Here is a 21,051-nt window from a genome sequence, read left to right as displayed (position 1 = left end):
CAGCCTGTTCCTCCCTGGACCTCAGGGTCCTTTCTACTAAGAACCTTGATCTTAAGCTAGGCAGTAGTGGGCACACACACCTTTAATCCCAAGCAGGCAGATCTCTGTGTTTGAGGCCAGCCTGAGCTACATAGTGAGTTCCAGGACAAGCCAGGGCTACACAGAGGAAATGTCTTGACCAGAGGCAGGCATGGTGGCACAGGCCTGTAATCCCAGCACTTGGGATGCTGTGGCAAAGTATTGCCATGAATTAGTTCAGTGCCAGCTGGGTTACAGAGTGAGACTCAAAAGTGACAAAAGGGTACTGACAAGATGGCTGGGCAGCTAAAGGCACCTATCATCCAAGCCAGGCCACCTGAGTTTCATCCCTGGAGCCTTCATGAAGGTGGAAGGAGGAGCCTCTTCACAGAGCTGTCTTCTGACCGTGCCTACACCTACACACACATGCACACGAATACACACTAATGAAAAGGGTGGCGGTGGCTCTGTGGGTAAAGTGCTTGCTATGCAGGCTGGAGGACCTGCATTTGGATTCCCCAAAACCCAAGTGAAAAGCCAGGGGCAGTAGCAGACGCCTGTGATCCTAGTGCTAGCAAGTCAGAGACGGGATCCCTAGGGCTCACTAGCCAGTAAGTCTGTCCAGTCAGCAAGTTTACAAGGTCAGTGGCAGATACCTGAGGTAGCTAGCAGCGGAGGGTGACCTGCACTTCCAGAAGACCCTAGTTGGGTCCCAGCACTCACGGGGCAGCTCTGACAAGTACAGAGAGAATATCTTGTGTATTGTATGGATGTGTCACCTGTCAATCAAGAAACCTATTTCCTGTAGGGAAAGGTAGACTAGAAGGTGGGACATCTGGTAGGAGAAAGGATTCTGGAGTAGAGCCAGATGCAAGAGATTCACCTGGGAATATGTGAGGAGGACAGATGTATGGTAAGCAGAGGTAACCAGCTATGTGCAGGATGTAGATTAGTTTAAATGGGTTTTAAGTTATGAGCTTGTTGAAGAAGAGCCTAGCTATATGGCCTAGGTATTTGTAAATATATTTTGAGTCTTAAGAGTCATTATTCTGGGCTGGAAAGATGGCTCAGAGGTCAAGGGCACTGGCTGCTCTTCCAGAGGTCCTGAGTTCAATTCCCAGCAACTACATGGTGGCTCAGCTCATAACCATCTATATAGAGATCGGGCACCTGATCTCTATAGACGGTTGTGAGCCACATGTGGTTACTGGGAATTGAACTCAGGACCTCTGGAAGAACAGCCAGTGTTCTTAACCTCTGAACCATCTCTCCAGCCCCCAAGTGAATGTCTTTAAAAGGAAAACAAAACAAAACAAAAAAACAAGAATGGAGAACAACACAGGGAAATGCCCAGCCCAATGAACACACAAGAAAAGGTGTTTAAACAAAGGCATATGTGACAGTGTCTGCTCTTAAAATCTCAGGGTTTATTGATGTTTGGTGAGGGGCCAGTGTTATTTCCCTATCACTGACCCACAAGACCCCTGCAGGAATGGGAGATCAGAGCAAACTGGAGCCCACTAAGAGACCAAGACGACCCCAGGTTACCCCACACCCAACTGATCTGCCAAAGTTAGTACATGTAATGCTCTCTGAGAGAGGAAGTGCCCCGACATTGAACAGTGTTAAATACAGCTCTAGCAATTTAAGTAAACTGCAGAAAAGTCATGTGACATTCTCAGAAACCAACATTCGTAAGTTTTCCAAACAGAAAAAAAGCTACAAGGTCAGGTGTGGTGATGCACCCTGCAGTCCCAGCACAGGGCAGAGGCTGGAGTTCGAGGCCAGCCTGGACCCTGTCTAGATGTGGGACTGGGGGCCTGTGTGCCTCAGGTCCTGGGCTTCCAGTCAGCACAGCCAATATCCCCTGGGCACTTGCTTTGCCCCCAAGGAAGTCCAGGGCATCACTTGAGGGTGGCAGCTCTGGTGATTCCCAGTGTCTCCCAGGCTGTGTGTCAGGGTGATTTGGCGCCCTCCCAGGAGCAGCCACAGGCTGCAGTGTGAAGCTAGAGCATCCTTGGAAAACAGGCTTCATTCAGCAGGCTCATGATCCTCAGGCCCTTCAACAGAGAGGAGAGTTAGTTACAAGGAAAAGGTTGGGGACTGGAGAAATGTCTGTCAGTAAAACAGTTGTTGCACAAGCCTGAGGTCCTGAGTTCAGTTCCCAGAACCCACGTAAAAAGACAGGTGTGGGGATGCACGCCTTCAATCCCAGAATTCACCTTAAATCCAGGACTCCACAGAGGCAGGATGATTGCTGTGAACTCAGGGCCAGCCTGGTCTACATACCAAGTCCCAGGCCAGCCCAGGCTACATAGTGAGAACCAGTGTCAACAAAACAAAAGGGAAAGCTTGCCTGGCGTGGTGGCACATACCCGCAATCCCAGCATTCCATGGGGGAAGGCAGGAGGAACGGAAGGAAAGGAACGAGATCCTGATTCACCGTCCCTTCTAGGTCACTGAAGAGCTCCAGTACTAGCTCTGACTGACTGGCAAGCAAGCTCTCCCAAGCCCTCTGCTAGAGGCTGCCATGTCGCTTCTCCCACCTCCCACCTGCTCTTCCGGGATGTCCCTCCCAGTGAGGAGGCAGAGTACCTTGGTCTTATTTAAATTTCAAACCCTGTCACCTCTATCCCAATATACAACCCTCTTCCCCAGGCTGTTTATCACAAAGACTTATTATCAGAGAACAGATTACATTTTTGGTTTGGAGATTTTTCTGAGCTGGTCTCTCTGTGTAGACCAGGCTGGCCTGGTACTCTATGTAGAGCAGGCTAGCCTGGAACTCAAGAGACACGCCTGCCTCTGCCTCCTAAGTGCTGAGATTAAAGGTGTGCACCACCATGCCTGGTATATTGAATTTTCTTACGTTTTATTTTTGTTTGTTTATTTTTTGGTTTTTTGGAACAAGGTTTCTCTGTATAGCTCTGTACAGCACTGGCTGTCCTGTAGCTCTGTAGATCAGGCTGGCCTTGAATTCAGAGATCTGCCTGACTCTGCCTTCCAAGTGCTGGGTAAATTAAAGGCGTGTGCCACCACCACCCAGCCATCTGATTTATTATTTACCTAATTCCTCTGCTTTCTTTTCTTCCCACCTCCCTTTCCTTCTTTCCATTTGTGTGTGTGTGTGTGTGTGTGTATGTCTGTGTGTGTGTGTGTATGTATGTGTGTGTGTGTGTATGTATGTGTGTGTGTGTGTGTATGTGTGTGTGTATGTCTGTCTGTGTGTGTGTGTGTGATGTGCATGTCTGTGCAGGTGCATGTCCACATGGAAGCCAGAAGTCAACTGTGAGTAATTTCCTCGATCGTTGCCCCCTGGAGCTCACGGTTTCTGCCAGGCTGGCTGGTGAGTCCTGAGATCCACTGCCCAAGCACCAAGTTCCAGGTGTGCGGGACCTGCGCTCACACGCTCAGGCTTACACTGAGGCATCTCTTAAGTTCCCTTTCTGTTGTTTAAGAGCTGATCTCTGGCTTCAAACTCACTGTCATATAGAGACACTGTTTCCATGAGGATTGGGATGGCGGTGAACTAGCTCATCCTGTAGAGTAGCCTAGGCTGTCTCTGAACTCCTGATCCTCCTGCCTCTACTTCCTAAGTGCTGATATTACAGGTGCTTAGGAGGTGGAGTCACGTGTCACCATGCCTGGCTTCTTTACTTTACATTTCAATTTTTTTAAGATTTGTTATTATTTACACAGCATTCTGCTTGCACACCAGAAGAGGGCACCAGATCTCATTATAGATGGTTGTGAGCCACCATGCAGTTGCTGGGAATTGAACTCAGGATCTTTGCTCTCAACCTCTGAGCCAGCTCTCCGGCTCCCTGTTTCAATTTTTTTTATTGTGTTTTCAGTGCTTTAAATGGAACCCCAGGACATCATGTATACAGGCAATCACTGCCTCTGAATGTCCCCAACCCCCATTGGTAGATTGCAGGGCAAATGATCTGCTCCCGAGACAGCTCTGCTGGACACCTCCAGCACCCCTGACCTTGTGTATGCTTCCACCTGTCACCTCGGCAAGCCTACTTCTTCTGGGTCCCCTAGTCCCGCAGGAAGTGGACCATGTGGACTCAGTCCTAATAGGCTGCTGAGCACCCATGGGGCCGTCCATCACTCCACTGAGCCTCCTCCCTTGAGCACAGGGCTCTCCTTGGCTTGGGCCCCTCACTCTCTGAGCAGCCAGAGGGTAGACTGTACCTTCCTTCCCATTGATTCGCTCCTAGATTTCCTCAGCTGCAGCCACATCCCCGTTCACGTAATCTGGCTCCTCCTCTGGGCCTTCAGATGGGGACATTTGTGCGCCTAGGGATCAGGATAGGTGGTTGTTGGGTTGTTGGATGGTTCCCCAGCCAGGGTGCTCAGGCACCCAGACCCCACAAATGACACTGGGGAAGTGTCATACTGTGCAGGACTGGTGATGTCTGCCTGTCATTACTGTTTTTCAGAAATCCTCATGCTCCGGGCTGAGTGACCAGCTCTGGAGACCAAGCTGCTGCCCAGGGGAGTTCTGGTAGAGTCCAAGGCCTCTGCAGCTTTGGGTATAGTGGAGGGTCCTCTGTGAAGTCAGCCATTGGCTGAAGGAAAGCCAGCCAGGCCAGCCCTTCTCTCCTGGCCAGTTGCAGCTCCCTCCCCTGCAGTCCTGGCGGCCTCTACCCATGGAGCACATACCCACAGTCTTCCTGGACTCTCGCCACTGATGGATGGATGCTGAGTTCTGGTAATCCTCGGATTCCTCACCACCTAAGGGAGGTTATAGGGACACTCTGAGCAGGTCCAAGGAGCTAGGGGCTAGCTCTCTTCCCCTAAGGGTGACCCAGTGAAAGAGCATAGTCCCCTAGATGGTTCCTCCCCCTTGGGGGGTTCCCTGTCAGGGCCGTGGGTGAACTTGACCCAAGGACACCAGCGACATGGAGTATGGAGGTGAAGGTTCTGAGTCTTGGGGACCTCACTTCGTGTGCATGAGGGTGGGCCTGACTCAGGGTGCCGGCCCTGCCTTGCCCTTCTCGGGAGAGACAGCTTTACCTGAGGCTCGGGTGCTGGGCTTGCAGATGAGCACATTCTCGTAGGAGACAGAATCGTCTGTCAACAGAAGACATCTGGCAGAAGACCTGCAGGTGGACCTGCCTGCAAGCCCCAGGCATCCCTTCACCCTGCTGCTACCCCTGTAGGCCCACCAAGCTCTCTCCCTGAGCTTCGGGGCTTTGGCATTCTCTTAGACTTTTTTTTTGGGGGGGGCATCGATTTTAATACAGGGTTTCTCTGTGTAGCCCTGGCTGTCCTGGACTCACTTTGTAGATCAGGCTGGCCTTGAACACAGCAAAGAGATCCTCCTGCCTCTGCCCCCTTGAGGCAGGCATGCGTCACTGCATCCAGCTGTTTTTTTTTTAAGATGTGTTATGTATTCATTTTATATTTGTAAGTTTTGTCTACATGTACAGCTTACACCAGAAGATGGCAAAGGATTCCATTACAGGCAGTGTGAGCCACCATGTGCACTCTGGGAATTGAACTCACAACCTCCGGAAGAGCAGTAAGTGCTCTTCACTGATGAACCATCTCTCCAGCCCCTTTAACTAGTTTTTGTTGTTGTTATCACTGTTGTTTTGTTTGTATGCTGTGTGCAGGTACACGTGTTGGTGTGAAGCTAGAGGTCAGAGGACAACTTTGGGTGTTCTTCCTCAGGGGCTATCTTGTTTGTTTGTTGTTGGGTTTGTTTTGTTTTTCAAGACAGGGTTTCTCTGTATAACAGCCCTGGCTGTCCTGGAACTTGTTCCACAGACCAGGCTGGCCTCGAACTCAGAGACCTGTGTGTCTCTGCCTCCCAAGTGCTAGGATCACAGTCATGCACCACCACCACCCAGCAGGAGACCCTTTCTTACAAAACAAGAACAAAGGTCAGGTAAAGGCACTTGTTGAGTTCCATTTAGGACACTCATGGTAAAGGAGAGCATCAAATCCCTCAAGTCATTCTAGGACATGTGGTCCCCACACCCACACAGTAAATAAATATTTTTAACAGATGTTAAAATAAAGAGAGAAGATGACCCCTTGATCCACAACCCTGGCACATTCCAGAGGCAGGAGAGGGCCCAGGCTGGAGGCCCTGTTCCTCTGGGCAGGCTCTGTCCCCTCCCTGTTCTCTCCTCCTCTGTAAAGCAGAAGTGGTCATGACCAGAGGCTCCAGCATCCTCCAAGCTGGCCCTGGCTTATCTGTCATCGGCCGCCTATCTGTGTCTGCACAATCCCAGATGACAAGCGAGCTGGTCCTCTCAGAGCTCCTGCCCACAGCCCGCCTCTGCTTCCTGTCCTGTCCCTGTCCCTCCACTCTGTCCCCCTCCTCTGCGTGTGCTGCTGACCAGCTTCCTTCCTCCCCGCCCACCTCGGCCTGTCATGTGTCTCAGCTCCTCTACAGACTATCTAGGGGCTTGTCTCCTCTTCCCCATCCTCCACCTTACCTTCTGGGGGCTTCTGGAAACATCCCCAGTTGTAGTAGTCTGTGGGGATGGGATCTCTGGGCAAGAAAACAGAGTGCAGGTTGCTAGGCAGGCCTGTCAGGAGGGGTGCCTCACAAGGAGCCAGGAGGGGGTCCGTCCTCCAACCCACTATAGATGCTTCCCAGAGCCCCTGATTACTTTGGGGCTAAACACTGTCAGCCTGTCTACAGTCCCCACCTGGGCCACAGTTTGTCCCATATGTAGTTAGGTAGTTAGTTAGTTAGTTAGTTAGTTAGTTAGTTAGTTTTTTCGAGGCATGGTTTATCTATGTAGCCTTGGCTATCCTAGACTTGCTTTGTAGACCAGGCTGGCCTTGAACTTGCAGAGATCTAACTGCCTCTGCCTTCCTGAGGGCTGGGATTACAGGCTCAAGTTTTCCCTGTTTGTGATATGAGGAGACGCTGATGGGGTAATTGCTTTCTGAGCTGTAGCTTCTGCCTCAGCTTCCCGAGTGCTGGGATGGCTGGGGGTGGAGCAGAACTGTGCCTCTACATACTGCTCTCTCTCTGTATACGTATCTATGTATCTCTATCTCCCTCCTTCCTTCCCTTTCTCTTTTAAACCTTACATTATTTACTGTGTTCTTGTGTGTGCACGTTCACACATGCACAAAAGAGCCACGACACACACGTGGAGGTCAGAGTTCTCTCCTTCCTTCGACCACGTGGGTCTCCAGGCAATGGAGCTCGGGTCATCAGGCTTCATGCGATGAGCTGGCTTGCTGCCACCCTCCACATTATAGAAACAGCATCTCTGTATCTCATGCTGACCTCAAACTCACCATTTAGATCAGGATGGCTTCCCACTCCTGATCCTCCTTCCGAAATGCTCAGCTTGCCAGCCTGTGCCACTACACTGGGTTTATATAGACCTGTGCCACCAAGTCTGCTTTGTAACTTGCCTTTCACCAGATGGCAGGATGAGTGCCCACCCGCTACCAGATAATCAGAGCCACGTGCCAGGCCGGACAAGGCCATGGTCAACAGATTCAAGAGTCTACCCAGAGGAGTGTCTTCACAGATAAAGAAGTTTGGAATCAGAGACCCAGAAACAAGGGCATGGGCAGAGGCTAGGCTCGGACATGGCTACTCACACATAAGCAGTATCAGGGTCATGTCTGCTTCCTGGAAGAGGCCAGAGAGGAGAGTCAAAACAAGCTCAGCTCCCAGCTCTGGCCCATTCCCTCCCCCTAGAGCTACCCACCTTTGTAGAAATTCTGGTACCTAGGGGACTCAGGACCTGGAAGAAAGGCTAAGCTAGGCATACTTCCCTCCAGGTCCTGCCCCAACCCAACCCAGGCTCTTGAGCCCAAGCAAAGGACTGGGGGCTTTGGACCACTACAGCTTTGTACACAGTCTGCCTCAACTGTGAGTCCATCAACCCCAGCCCCAGCTCTCCCTAGAAGGCCTTCCCGCACCAGTGCTTGCCCCGCTGTCCCTTCCCACTCAGGCTTGTCCCTGCCTGGTGTCACTCACCCTCCAGGTGGGAGAACATCAGCTTGTTCTTCCTGCAAGGATGGGGCAGCAGGTGGTGCTGAGCTGGTGCCCTGGGGAGGGGACAGCCCCCCAGAACCTCACAGCCAGCCTTAAGCTCTGCAGCGTAGAGACAGAGTGAGGCCTGGGCCTGGCTCTGCTGGGTGGGATCCCAGGTCCCGGCCCTGGGAGGACCACACACTCCAGAATGCCTTCCTACCTTTCAGATGACTTCTCTGAGGCTGTGTTCGTTAGGGGTCCTGGCCACACCTGCCTGGCCACTTTTGGAGAGAAGAAGGGACAGGGTATTGGCAAGGCACTCACGGTAGCTGAGCCTTCACCCCATATACCAGCGTGGCCTCAGGGCAAGGGACACAGAAGGGACCTTGACATGGGGAGTCTCAGCCCCGAACCAACCCCAGGATGCATCAAGGACTCACAGGAGTAGGTCTGAGACACAGTGCAGCTCTGTTCATTTTCTTGCCTGTGAATACACAAGGGTGAGCTGAGCCGGGCTTTGGCATTCCCCAGGCAAGGACGCAGAGAAAAGACAGAGAGACAGAGAAGGACAAGACACACAGAAAAGAGGGCGAGGCTGAGCCTGGGAAGAAGGTGTCTGTTTGCACCTGCCTGGATTCCCAGCACTCAGGGCAGGAGGAACAATGTGAGTTTGAGGCCAGCTTGGCCTACAAAGTAAGTTCTATGCTAGCCAGTGCATTGGAGTAATCCTGCCTCAAAAGCAAAAAATAAAGTCAACAAGCAAGCTTTAGCCATGGCTCAGGGTGGTCAGAGATGGAAGATTTTGTTTTCAAATCTCACTGTGGTTTTTCAGTTGCAAAAGGAAATGAGAAAGGGTGTGTGTATGTGTGAGTTACAAGACCTACTGGGGTGTGCACGTGAGGGCTGTGCTGTGTATGTGGGCAGTGTATGTGCATGTAGCAGGGAGGGGTAGAGTCTGGTCAGCTAGTTCCCTTTCTCCCTCCCTCTTTCTTTCTTTTCTTTCTTTCTTTTTTTTTTTTTTTTTTTTTTTTTTTTTTTTTTTTTGCCACAGGGTCTCACTTTGTAGGCCTGACTGGCCTGGAACTTACTGTGTAGACCAGGCTAGCTTGGAATTCAGAAATCCACCTGTCTCTGCCTCCTGAGTGCTGGGACTAAAGGGGCAGACCATCATGCCTGCCCCTTGCCTTTCTTTTTATATTGGGCATTGAGCTGAGGACCCTGAGCATACTCAGCAAGCACAATACATACCACTGAGCCACACCCAGCCCCTCACTGGGGGATTCTAGGCACATGCTTTACAGTTTAGTCAAATTCCCACTTCTAAAATTATTTTTATGTGTATTGGTATTTTGCTCATGTGTATGCCTGCCCACCACACATATTCCTGGTGCTTGAGGAGGAGAGAAGAGGGCATGGATCTCCTGGAACCTGAGTTAAAGACTGTTATGAGCCAGGTATGTTGGTGTACGTCTTTAATCCCAGCACTTGGGAGGCAGAGGCAGGTGGATCTCTATGAGTTCAAGCCAGCCTGGTCTACAAAGAGAGTCCAGGGCAGCCAAGACTACACAGAGAAACCCTGTCTCAAAAAAAAAAAAAAAAAAAAAAAAAAAAAAAAACAAACAGAAAGAAAGATAAAAGACTGTTGTGAGCCATTATGTGGGTTTTGGAGATCAAATCCAGATTTTCTGGAAAAGCAGCCAGTGCCTCAAGGCCTGCCATCTCTCAAGCCCTGCTTTCTTATTTTAAAAAGTTTATTTTATCTCTATTTAGTGTGTGTGTGTGTGTGTGTAGGACAGTAGGACAGTGTTAAGGAGTCTGTAATATTCTTCCCCTGTGGGTTCCAAGGGGATTGAATTCAGGTTTTCAGGTTTTGTCTCAGTCCCTTTTACTTACATTCTTCAGCCCCCTACTGTTTAAATTTAAGCCAATTGGCCTAGAACGCCTTCTGTGGCCCAGGCAGGCTCTGGAATATATGGGGTGATGGGAGGTGCCCAGCCCCTCTTAGGTGTCTCTTAGATTCCGCTCCCATCTGCCTGGAGCTCAGGTGTCTGCCCCCACTACCACTGCCCTGTGGCGGCATATTCCCATGGATAGCCCGGCCTCTTTCTCTCCCTCCACTTGAATGCCAGGCAGCCATTAGAGCCTTCTATGCAGCAGGCGTGAGTGAGTGAGGGCAAGGACTGGGTTCCTGAAGGGGATCCCCATCGCAGGGTGCTCAAGTATGGCAAGCTGGGGCAACTCACTGGTTCCTCTGCTCGTAGATTTTCCCAGTTTTCTTCACCCCTGCAAGAAGAGAAACAGCATAGCAAGTGTCCCCTGAACTAAGAGGGTGGAATGGAGAAGCGCTGGGATTCTGCGACCTCCCCAACCCCCTTTGTAACTCCACCAGGCCCTTGTCAAGTCCCTTGTGGCTGCCTGTCATTGAGATGGCTCTTGTCAGTTGGGTGTGTTGACACATGCCTGTGATCCCAGCACTCAGGAAGCTGAGACCAGAGGGCAGGAACATCTGAGGATAGCCTGGGCTACAGTATGAGACAGTCTGAAAGAGAGGATTAAAAGGAAGAAGATGGGTCTGGAGAGATGTCTCAGAGGTTAAGAGCACTGGCTGTTCTTCCAGAGGTCCTGAGTTTAATTCCTAGCAACGACATAGTGGCTCATAACCATCTGTAATGAGATCTGGTGCCCTCTTCTGGTGTGCAGGCAGAACACTCTAGAAATAATAGATAGATAGATAGATAGATAGATAGATAGATAGATAGATAGATAGATAGATAGATGATAGATTTTTTTAAAAGGAATAAAATGAAAGGAAGGAGGAAGGAAGAAGAGAGAAAAGACAGAGGAAAGAAGGGAAAGAAGAAAAAAGGAGGAAGGGAAGGAGAGAGCTGGAGTAGGAGGTAAGAAGGAAGAAGGGAGGGAGGGAAGGAAAGGTACTTAATCCCTTTTGAGGGGTGACAATAGCTGGAAATAGAGGGTGCCACAGTAGCCCAGCCTCCCCTTTCTCATATCTAGAGCAACTTCCTGGACTGAGTGACCCCCACGACCTAGCAGAACTGGCCTCTGCTCACACTCACTGTCCTCAGGGGCCATATAGGGGCCACCAGCTGGTTTCTAGGTGCTCATTCTCCTGCCCCTCCCATCACAGCCAGGTCCAGCCCCAGAGGCTCCTGGGACATACTCTCCACGGTACTCCCATCACTCCTTTCCTGTGTGACACTTACCTTGGCGGGCGCATCGAACACACAGCCAGGCTGTGGACCCCAACAGCAGCAGCAATAGTAGCGACAGTGGCCACAGCAGCTCCAGCTCGGTGCTCATGTTGGCTTGGGGAAGGGGCTGTGAAGCTACATTGGAGATGTGTGAGCCAGTGGCTCCAGCTGCTGCCCCAGCCCACCTGTTCGCTTTCTCATCTCTCTCCGGTCCTTGGCTCTAGCAACATCAACTAAATGGACTTCCCTACTTCTGAATTGAACCAGCTGTGTCTCCCATGTGACCCTAACCAGCATACTGACTACCAGACTACATGTGCTATAAAGTTGAGAGTATTAGTCAGCACCAAGAAATTGAATAAAATTCTAAGCACTGTTCCCAATCTACCTGGTCCTGAGAGACAGGCTCCTTACGTCACAGGTGGAGAATTTAAGACTGAGAAAGCCCCCACAGCCGCTTTGTGGAAAAGGAGGATTCAGCACTCAGTCCTGGCCCTCGCATGGGGCTCACACCTGTAATCCCAGCAACCCTGGAGGCTGAAGCAGGAGGATTTCCACTAGTTTTCAGGACAGCCGGAGACAACCAACATAGTGAGTTTTGGGCTAGTCTGGGCTAAATATTGAGAGCCTGTGTCAGAAACAAAACAGAAATAAGGCAGAGCAGCTGGAGAGAGGGCTCAGCAGTTAAGAGTGCTTGCTGCTCACAGCTGATGACACCTGTAACTCGTGTCAGTAAATCCAACACCCTTTTCTCCCCGAGCATGAGAGGGTAGGCACATGTTTGTGCAAGCGTTCACACACTCCCTCTCCCCCACCCAAGCCTATCCTGTTGCTGTATTATCAGTAAACTTGGCTCTTAGTTGCAGTCATCCCCCAGCCTTCACATGCCCTCAGTGCTGCTAACCTCCAGGAAGATATAGGCATTTCCTTTTCCCCAGCACCCAAGAACCCAGATCCTAGCAGCATGGTGGTGGTGGTGCACACCTTTAATCCCAGGGCTTGGGAGGCAGAGGCAGGCAGATCTCTGAGTTGGAGGCCAGCCTGGTCAACAGAGTGAGCTCCAAGACAGCCAGAGCTATACAGAGGAACACTGTCTCAAAACAAAACAAAATGAAACAAACAGCAACAACAAGCTCCCAGATTCTGCTGTGGTGAGAGCTGCAGGGTCCCAGTCAGCGAGGAGGGAACCCTGACACAGCGTACTTCAGGGACTGGGCCCCAGCTGAAGGACAGGGCTTGAGGTCCTTCAGAGTGAGGCTGATCCTCTGAGAGACAAAGGAGAAGGATGTCTGGAGTGAGAAGGCTGTGAGTCCCCAGGTAGCCCAGGGCCACATCCAAGGCAGTGGTTGTCCCAGCCTTGGTGAAGCCACACACAATCTGGTGAGTGGAGGTTTAGCCCTCTCTAATAAGCTGTCACAGTTACGAGACTCAGCTCCATACCATGGGCAAGAGAAACAGTTGAGGGAACCAGTCCTGTGTGAGGCACACGTGGAATGTGGATGACCAAGTGGCCACTCTGCAGTTGGTCCCACCTCAAGCTAGAGAAGGAGTGGCTCAGCTGTAGAGCCCCTGCCTAGAATCCCCCAGTGAGGGGCTGGGGTGTGGCTCAGCTGTAGAGGTCCTGCCTAGAATCCCCCAGTGAGGGGCTGGGGTGTGGCTCAGCTGTAGAGGTCCTGCCTAGAATCCCCCAGTGAGGGGCTGGGGTGTGGCTCAGCTGTAGAGGTCCTGCCTAGAATCCCCCAGTGAGGGGCTGGGGTGTGGCTCAGCTGTAGAGCTCCTGCCTAGAATCCCCCAGTGAGGGGCTGGGGTGTGGCTCAGCTGTAGAGGTCCTGCCTAGAATCCCCCAGTGAGGGGCTGGGGTGTGGCCCAGCTGTAGAGGTCCTGCCTAGAATCCCCCAGTGAGGGGCTGGGGCATGGCTCAGTAAGAGAGCACTTGCCTAGAATTCCCCCAGCTAGGGGTCAAGGGGTGTGGGCCTTGGTTAGGACATTGATTCTGTCTACCAAAGAGGACATTGATTCTGTCTACCAAAGAGATCCATAAACTGAGCATAGGGCACATGCCTGCAACTCCAGCACAGTGGTTCTCAACCTGTGGGTCGCAACCTCCTTGGAGGGTCAACAGGGGTCACACATCAGATATCCTGTATATCAGATATTTCCATTACGATTCATAACAGTAACTAAGCAATAGCTATGAAATAGCAACAAAAAGAATTTTATGATGGGGGGGTCACCACAACATGAGAAACTGCATTAAAGGGTTGCAGTATTAGGAAGGTTGAGAACCGCTGCTCTAGCCTTTCAAGAAACAGAAGCCAGGAAGACTAGGAGATAAAGGCAAGCTCTACGTACAAAGCACAATGCTATCTATGTATTTGAAAAAGGAGAGGGACACACACATACATATATGTAGAGAGAGAGGGACAGAGAGGAGGAAGGGGAGGAAATACGGTGAGTAATAGAGGGTGGGGAGATGAGAATCAAATCCTGGTGTCTCCTGTACACCTATAATTCTAGCACTTAGGAGGCAGAGGCAGATCACTTCAACATAATAGCCAGTTTGGGCTACAAGACGCTGTCTCAAAGGGGGGAAAAAGAACAGGGGAAGTCTTGGGCATAGTGAGCAGGCAGGGTACATACAACTCAGCACTTGCCCAGGTTAGCCCACTTATGACACCCCCCACACACACCAAAAAAAAAAAAAAAGCAAGCTTGGCATTCAAGGTCCCAGGAGCTGGCCTGCTGACTTCCGTTTCCCAGGCCTTAAGAAGAAGGATCATCCTCCATCTGAGAGGCCTTGGCTACCAGAGAGCACTCTTGGTACTGGAGCTTTTGTACAGGGATGAGCAGGACTCCAGAAGCCCTCAGGCTGGGACAGTGTTTGTCAGGGTCGCCTATAAACTCTAACCTGTCACACGGAGGAAATAACAAATGTCCTTTGAGTCTGTCACATGAGGCCTGTCATGGAGACAATGAATGTAAGAGTAGGGTCAGCCATGTGACACTTGTCATAGTCACAGTTCTTAGTCATGTGACATGGGAAGAGACTATCAGTGGCCTGCAGCAAAGACCGAGGGGATGTACTCTCCTGCTTGGTGACATCTAGAAGCACATTCCCTTGGACTCCAGGAGTTTGAGGGAAGGGCTTGGTGATGGGCTGTGGGAGCTAACGAAGTGGATATGCCAGGCCTAGTGGTGCTGTGGTAATCCTAGCTGCTCAGGAGGCAGAGGCAGGCATATGGCAAATTTCAAGGTCAACCTGGGCTATATTGCAAGTTCAAAGTCACCAAGACCCTGTCTCAAAACATAAAAAGGTCTAGGGGCATGGTTAAGACATTTGCTTAGAGTCTCCCAGTGATGGACTAGGCTCGTGGCTTAGTGGAGAGCAGCTACCTAGAATCACCCAGAGGGATATGCCCAAGTTTAACCTAGCAAGGGGAAGGCCGTGGGCTCCATTCCCAGCAGGGGGGTGGGAGGGCAGAATGGGAGGTAGTGCTGGAGAGATGGCTCAGAGATCAAGAGCGTGGACTACTCTCCCAGAGGACCTGGGTTTGATTCTCAGTACCCACATCTCACAACCATCTGTAATCCCAGTTCCAAGAGATCCAATCCTCTCCCAGTCTTTGTGGGCACCAGGCATGCAAACAAAGCACTCATATTATACATTTTGTTTTTGAGGCAGCGAGTCACTGTGTAGCCATGGTAGGTCTGAAACTCACTGTGTAGACCAGGCTGGCCTGCCTCTGCCTCCCAAGTGCTGGGATTATAGGGGTGTGCCATCATGTTCCAATTTACATAAATGTTTAGATTTTAAAAAGGTTGCTGGAGAGTGGCGTCTTCCTCGGTGGTAGGATGCGCATGCTCCCCTAGATAACCCCTCACTCACACTCTGTAAGCAAACTTGATATTCATTGGGCCACCACACTATCCCACCCACACTGAAAAAAGGACATGAAATCAGAAGGGGATTCGTCGGCAAGGGGGCAGGGATTAGTGGAAATGGGGAGGACAAGAGAAGTGATTGGGGGTGAATAGGATCAAGATGCATCTCCTACACCCATGGAAATGTCTAGTCTATTATGAATAATTTGTGCTAGTACACAGACTGAATGGGGGGCTGGTGAGATAGCTCTCAGTTAAAGGTGCTTGCCTCCAAGTCTGATGGCCTGAGTCTGATCCCCAGGACCCACGTGGTGGTGAGAACTAACTCCTCCAAGTTTTCCTCTGACCTACACTGTGGCACAGGCACATCTATCCACACATACAATTAAGAATATATCAAAATATTGAAAAACAAATTGAGAGCAGGTATAAGTGCATGGGGTACTTCCTGGATAGGGTCTGGGGATTGCTTCTTAGTTGGGAGATCCCCCTGAGCCCCACTGCTTTCTTCCGAGGGAGCAAACTGGAGGTTCTGAGAGGCACATCCTGTGCCACAAAGAAACACAGAAAAAGATGGAAATCCAGAGCAGGCCCAGTGAACTCCCTCCATCTCACCTGATGCTCGCTATGACGGCAGGCAGGCTGAGTGTGGAGGGAAGAGTGTGGGTCTGCAGGCGGGGCAACCCAGCAGTTGCAGAAGGCCCCAAGGGGCCAGAGCAGGGCTAGCTGTGGGTGTGGGGGGGGGACTGCCACAGCCCTGTTGCTCTGTGGGCCAAAATAGCTCAAAGGGAAGTGGGCAGTTTTCAAATGAACAAGGCTTACTTCTGAGCCTCCAGCCTCAATGGCCGTGAGCGATCGCTCTGCAATCAACTGTCCACCTTTGAGAAACCAGAGGCCCTAACAGTCAGCTTGGATGAGGAGTGCATCCAGTCTCACTGACCTGGAATGACTCTACTCCTGGGGTGCTACTCCAGGACTGAGGTCTTAGCTGAGTAACTTTTCTGTGGCTTGTTCCCTTACAGCAGGGTCTCACCGTGGAGTACAGGCTGGCCTTGAACGCACCGCCCTTCCACCTCAGCATTCCTAGAGCCATGATTACAGGAGTGGGGATCAGGCCAGGCAGGTTGTGCGAGGGGCCGGGGGAGGTATGCCTATGTACAGAGGTCTGGTAGGCCTGTCTCTGGCCAACCTGGGCCACCCGTTCGCAGAGCCAGAACCAAGGAGCTACCAGCTCTACAGGGGTTATCCCTCAGATGGTACAAGCTGGCTCAGGCCTCAGTAGATTTTTGGGGACAGTAACTTCCTCCTGGCTGGGCAGGGCCTGGGCACAGTTCCCTAGAACATCCCAGATTCATCCACAGGCCTGTGCCATTAGCCAACCCTTCACAGATGAAACTGAGTTCATCTCTGGCTTTTGGCTGGCTCTCCCCAGTCACTGGTAGTGACAGAACCACCCTAGGGCTTCTTGGGGGTCTCACAGACTGGGAGTTTGGAAAGACAATGATAGGTAGGTAGATGCCTAAACCCCCTGAAGGCAGGCTTTCCTTGCGGGTCACAGTGCCAGGCCAGGGTAGGAGGTATCACGTGTCCCAGCCTCCACTCAGTTTACAGCTAAGGGTCTTGTGGGGTGTAAGACACCTGGTCAAGCTGAGCACCCCTGGGAAAAACTTACCTGAGAGTGGGACCTCCTCACCATGGCCACCCCATCCTGTGCCCGCACACCTGCCCAAGCCGATGCCAACAGCACAAACTCTGGCGGGCAGTAGGCGAGGCAGTTGTTTCCTGTCACCACTGAATCATCCCTCTACATCCGCCGTGGCCGGACTGCTAGGCTGCTTAGTGACAAAGGGGGTGGAGCAGAGACAGAAAAAGATAGAAAGACAAGTGCATGGTGGTGCAGGTCTTTAAATGCAGGCAGAAGCAGGCAGATCTCTGTGAGTTTGAGGCCAGCTTGGTTTATGTAGTGAGCTCCACCCAGGACACAGAAAGACCTATCAGAAATAAAGAAAGAGCGAGCAAGAGAGAGAGAGAGAGAGAGAGAGAGAGAGAGAGAGAAAGAGAAAAGAGGGAGAGAAAGAGAGAGAAAGGTTAGGCAAGATGGCTCACTTTTCACTGAGCCTAACAATTTGGGTTCTATCACCAGGAACCACATACGGAGAGAACTGGTACCTGCTAGTTGCCCTCTGATGTGTACACACACACACACACACACACACAGAGGCATATGCACTGCACGGGTGCACACACACACATGCATGGGGGTGGAGTGGTGATAAAAAAGAAAACAGAAACAGACAGGAGAAATGGGAAGTGAGAGATGGGCACGGAAAGAACAAAAGCCAGGGCTCACACACAGCACACACCAAACTGAATGCACAGACACAGGTCATACGGAGCATGGAGAAGGGAGGCACCCAGTGAGGGGTAGGGAGGAGAGTCACCCAAGAGTTCACATGGACACACAGAGGTGGAGAGGAAAGATGGAAAGTTGGGTAGGAGGGACACACACAAACAGGTCAGGAGAGGATCAAAAAGAGATCCAGCTATACAGACACGGACAACCAGAGGCAAGAGGAAGCTAGAGTCTTGCCAGCAACCAGAGATTTGAGAGTGGGGATCTGAGGCAAGGAGACAAGAGTAGTCGAATCCCATAGGACAGACACCAAACGGCAGATAACAAAGGACCAGTGTGTCAAAGACAGCCAGATAGAGAGCAAAGCTGCTTCTTTGTGTGTGCGCACGTGTGGTGGATGAACATAGAGGCCAGAAATCCTCCTTGATGTCTTTGAGTCAGGGTTTCTCTATGTAGCCTTGACTGTCCTGGAACTTGCTCTGTAGACCAGGCTGGCCTCAAACTGAGATCCATGCACTGACATGCTGGCTCGGTGTCACCTACCTTTAAAAAACAAAACTGCCTGTCTTTAGTTTTTTGTAAGCGTGTGGGCACATGTATCACCAAGCAATGTGGAAGTCAGAAGAGAACTCGGAGTTGGTTCTTATTCTACCACGTGGGTTCTAGGGATAGAACTCTGTGTCTTGGTAGAATGCACTTGGTAGAACCCACTGAGACATCTTCCAGCCCACCTCAAGGCTTTATTTTTTTCATTTTGGGTCTATGTAGTTCTGACTAGCCTGGGAATCAGAGGTCCGCCTGTTTCTTAAATGCTGGGACCATACCCAATTCCCACCTTAATTTCTCTTTCACTGGCCTGAGACTCGCCAGTAGCCTAGGCTAGCTGGTCCTGCAAGCTCCAGATAGGCACCACTGCCTCAAGTGAGAAGGATCAATGACCTGTCTAGCTCAGTGCACCCTGGAACTTGGAACTATCCAACCTGCCGGGGACATCAAAGCCTGAGGGGAGATGGTCCCACCCTGCAATCTGCTGCAGTACCTCTGGGCTCCTGGTCTGTTTTTTCCCAGCCTTTCTGCCCTGAGCCTGCTGCTGCCACCCTGTGGGAAAGCACAGTAGCGCAGGCAGTTCAGAAGCTGGCCCCACCTGGCCCCTGGGACTACTGAAGCCAGCTCCATTAGAAATCTGTATCAGGCAGACAGTTCACTTGGTTCCTAAGACTTTTTCTTTTCTATGGGGTCAGGTGGGGAGGTAGAGAGCCCCTAAAGGAAATGCTAGTATTCGTGGCAGGGCTCCTTCCCTCACTTTGGTAACAATTGAGCACCCATCCGTGATTGCTGGCATAGCCACTTGTCCTATGCCCTCCTTCTGGCCTCCTTAGGGCACCTGCATATAAATGCACAATTAACCAACACCACCAAAACCGGAACAGGGGCTGGGAATGCTTCTCAGTTGGTGCTTGCTTGTCTAGGTTCCACGCCCAACAAGGCACAGCCCATGTAGAGGAACACTTCTAGTTTCTCATTTTAAGACTCTCTTTAACTATGCAGTCCAGGATGGGCCTTGAACTTGCAACCATTCTGCCTTGGCCTTTGGAATAGCTAGAATTATTGAATAATGCCAGCATGTATGTCTGTGCAATCCCTGCGTGCCTGGTTCACGGAAACCGGAGAACTAGATCCCCTGGAACTGAATCAAATTAAGATTGCTGAGCCACCTTGTAGGTGCAGGAAGAACAGGTGCTGATGAACCAGCTCCTTAGTTCTGAACCTCTTGTTTAGGGCGACTTTGACTCCTGATCTGCCTCCCTCTGCCTCCCCGAGTGCTGGAATTAAAAGTTCATGCCTCCACGCACAGCTTTAGTGTTGAGCGTGTTCTTTATTTCAACAGTGTAACTAACATGAGACTTCTACCAATCCCAAGGACCCTTGGTGCTATTCTGGGCACATGACCCTCTCCTGACTCCCTTCAGAGGGACAAGCTGGGATAGTCATTGCTCTGCCAATCATTTCTTGCATCTCCTAGGGAACCCCGACTAATTAGGGTCCAATAGAACACCACAGAGCTATTGATCACAGAAAGCATTTGCTTTCAAGTATCTAATGTTTCAGATAGCTAAGGACACAGCAAATTTAGATACAGCAAGGACTGAGGAGGCTGTAGTCAATTTTCCTTTTTTTGTTTCCCAAATTAAATTCACAGTTTATGTGGACACATATGGAGGTCAGAGTGCAACTTGGGAGAAGCCGTTTCTTTCAAGCACGTGAGTTCTAGGGATTGAACTCAGGTCTTAAGGCATGCATCAAACGTCCTTACCTGCTAAGTCACCTCACTGTCCTGTCTTCAACTGTGTGGGTCACCTTCATGAAAAAGCTGCTGCTCCTTAAGAGGATCTGGTGTCCCACTCCCAGTACCCACATGAGAGCTCCCAACTAGCTATTAACTCCAGCTCCAGGAGAGGCAACACCCTCTTCCGACTACTCCGTGGGGAAAATGCTCATGCACATGGTGGTGCAAACACACTCACTCAGGCAAAACGCTCACACACAACTAACTCTTCAGCCAGAAACAAGACAGCTTAGTGATTAGAGCACCGGCTGTTCCTGCACAGGACTTGGGTTTGATCCCGAGCACCCACAGGACAGCTTACAAGTCTCTAACTCTGGGTCCAACAGAGCCAGTTCCTTCCTTTGGCCCTTACCAGCCCTGAGTGCATGTGGTGCAAACACAGGAGAGAAAAACATAAAGTTAGCTCCAGGAGACCCAAAATTCTAGCCACCGTGGGCACCCACACCCACCTGCTGTCAGCATCGCCAAGACCCAGACTCTGGGGAGACAATCTAGCCTAACAAAATGAATCCCAAAGGAAGTACATTTGAGCATGCTGACTTGTTCTGTAAAACCAGTCCAGGAACACCAGAGGCTGGGGTGTGGCTCAGCTGTAGTGTTTTCACATAGCATATAGGTTTTGTGTTCAATTTCTAAGAACAAGCAATACAAATTTCCCACAAAAGCAGAGAAACTAGTAACCATCTGTCTGACCTCATCTCAGGAACATCAGTGTTTAATCATGGTTTAAACACCATGAAAAATATCCTTTTTATTCGGGCATTTTGCTAGCATCACAGCTACCCTCACAGGTGACTCCTGGGGGCACACAGGCAGTAAGCTGGTGAGCATCTTTTTAAGTTTCCTCACTTTTGAGACGTTGTTTCATTATGTAGGTCACGCTAGTCTTGAATTCAAGAGCTCTGTCTCCTGTGCTGGGACTAAGGCACTCACTACGACCGTATGTGTATATATATATAAATAAATGTATTAGGGCATTTTTACCTGCACATGCGTTTGGGCCTGATGATGGCAGTCAGAAGACTCCAGAGCTCCTGGGACTGGAGGTATACATGTTTGTCAAATCCCATTTGGGCACTGGGAATAAAATCTATGTTCTCCAGCATAGCAGCTGGTCCACTTAACTTGTGAGCCATCTCTAGCCCCTCACAGGCCCTCTTAAAATACAGGGTCACTGAACCAGAGCTCACATGCTTGGGCTAGACTGGGCGGCCAGCAAGACCTGGGTATCTTCCTGTCTGTCTCCCCAGCGCTTGAGATCATGGGTGTGCAA

The 21,051-nt window shown here is 50.8% G+C and overlaps 1 protein-coding gene across 9 annotated transcripts; it reads right to left on the bottom strand.

Annotated features, from left to right (window-relative positions):
- Positions 1-1,425: 1,425 nt before the first annotated feature.
- Positions 1,426-18,549, bottom strand: Lat2 (linker for activation of T cells family member 2). Of its 9 annotated transcripts, none has more exons than XM_021646685.2 (14): positions 16,751-18,549; positions 16,019-16,161; positions 11,209-11,331; positions 10,231-10,270; positions 8,428-8,471; positions 8,208-8,268; positions 7,991-8,061; positions 7,719-7,754; positions 7,609-7,639; positions 6,477-6,532; positions 5,044-5,145; positions 4,690-4,761; positions 4,219-4,323; positions 1,426-2,078 (listed from the first exon to the last, which is right to left on the bottom strand). In XM_021646685.2, exons 3-13 carry the CDS (start codon positions 11,303-11,305, stop codon positions 4,241-4,243), a joined length of 693 nt encoding a protein of 230 aa, XP_021502360.1. In that variant the 5' UTR covers positions 11,306-11,331; positions 16,019-16,161; positions 16,751-18,549; the 3' UTR covers positions 1,426-2,078; positions 4,219-4,240. The 9 variants fall into 9 exon arrangements, with proteins under 9 accessions (XP_021502360.1, XP_021502359.1, XP_021502357.1 ...); XM_021646684.2 differs by lacking the exon at positions 16,019-16,161 and adding an exon at positions 11,585-11,824 and having other exon boundaries at positions 16,751-18,547; XM_021646682.2 differs by lacking the exon at positions 16,019-16,161 and having other exon boundaries at positions 16,751-18,538.
- Between the last annotated feature and the right edge of the window lie 2,502 nt (positions 18,550-21,051).

This window comes from Meriones unguiculatus, chromosome 4 (assembly GCF_030254825.1).
Source record: "Meriones unguiculatus strain TT.TT164.6M chromosome 4, Bangor_MerUng_6.1, whole genome shotgun sequence".
In the NCBI taxonomy this organism is placed as follows: domain Eukaryota; kingdom Metazoa; phylum Chordata; class Mammalia; order Rodentia; family Muridae; genus Meriones; species Meriones unguiculatus.
Note: the sequence above shows the minus strand (reverse complement) of the source record. Positions and strands in the feature narration are given on the sequence as shown.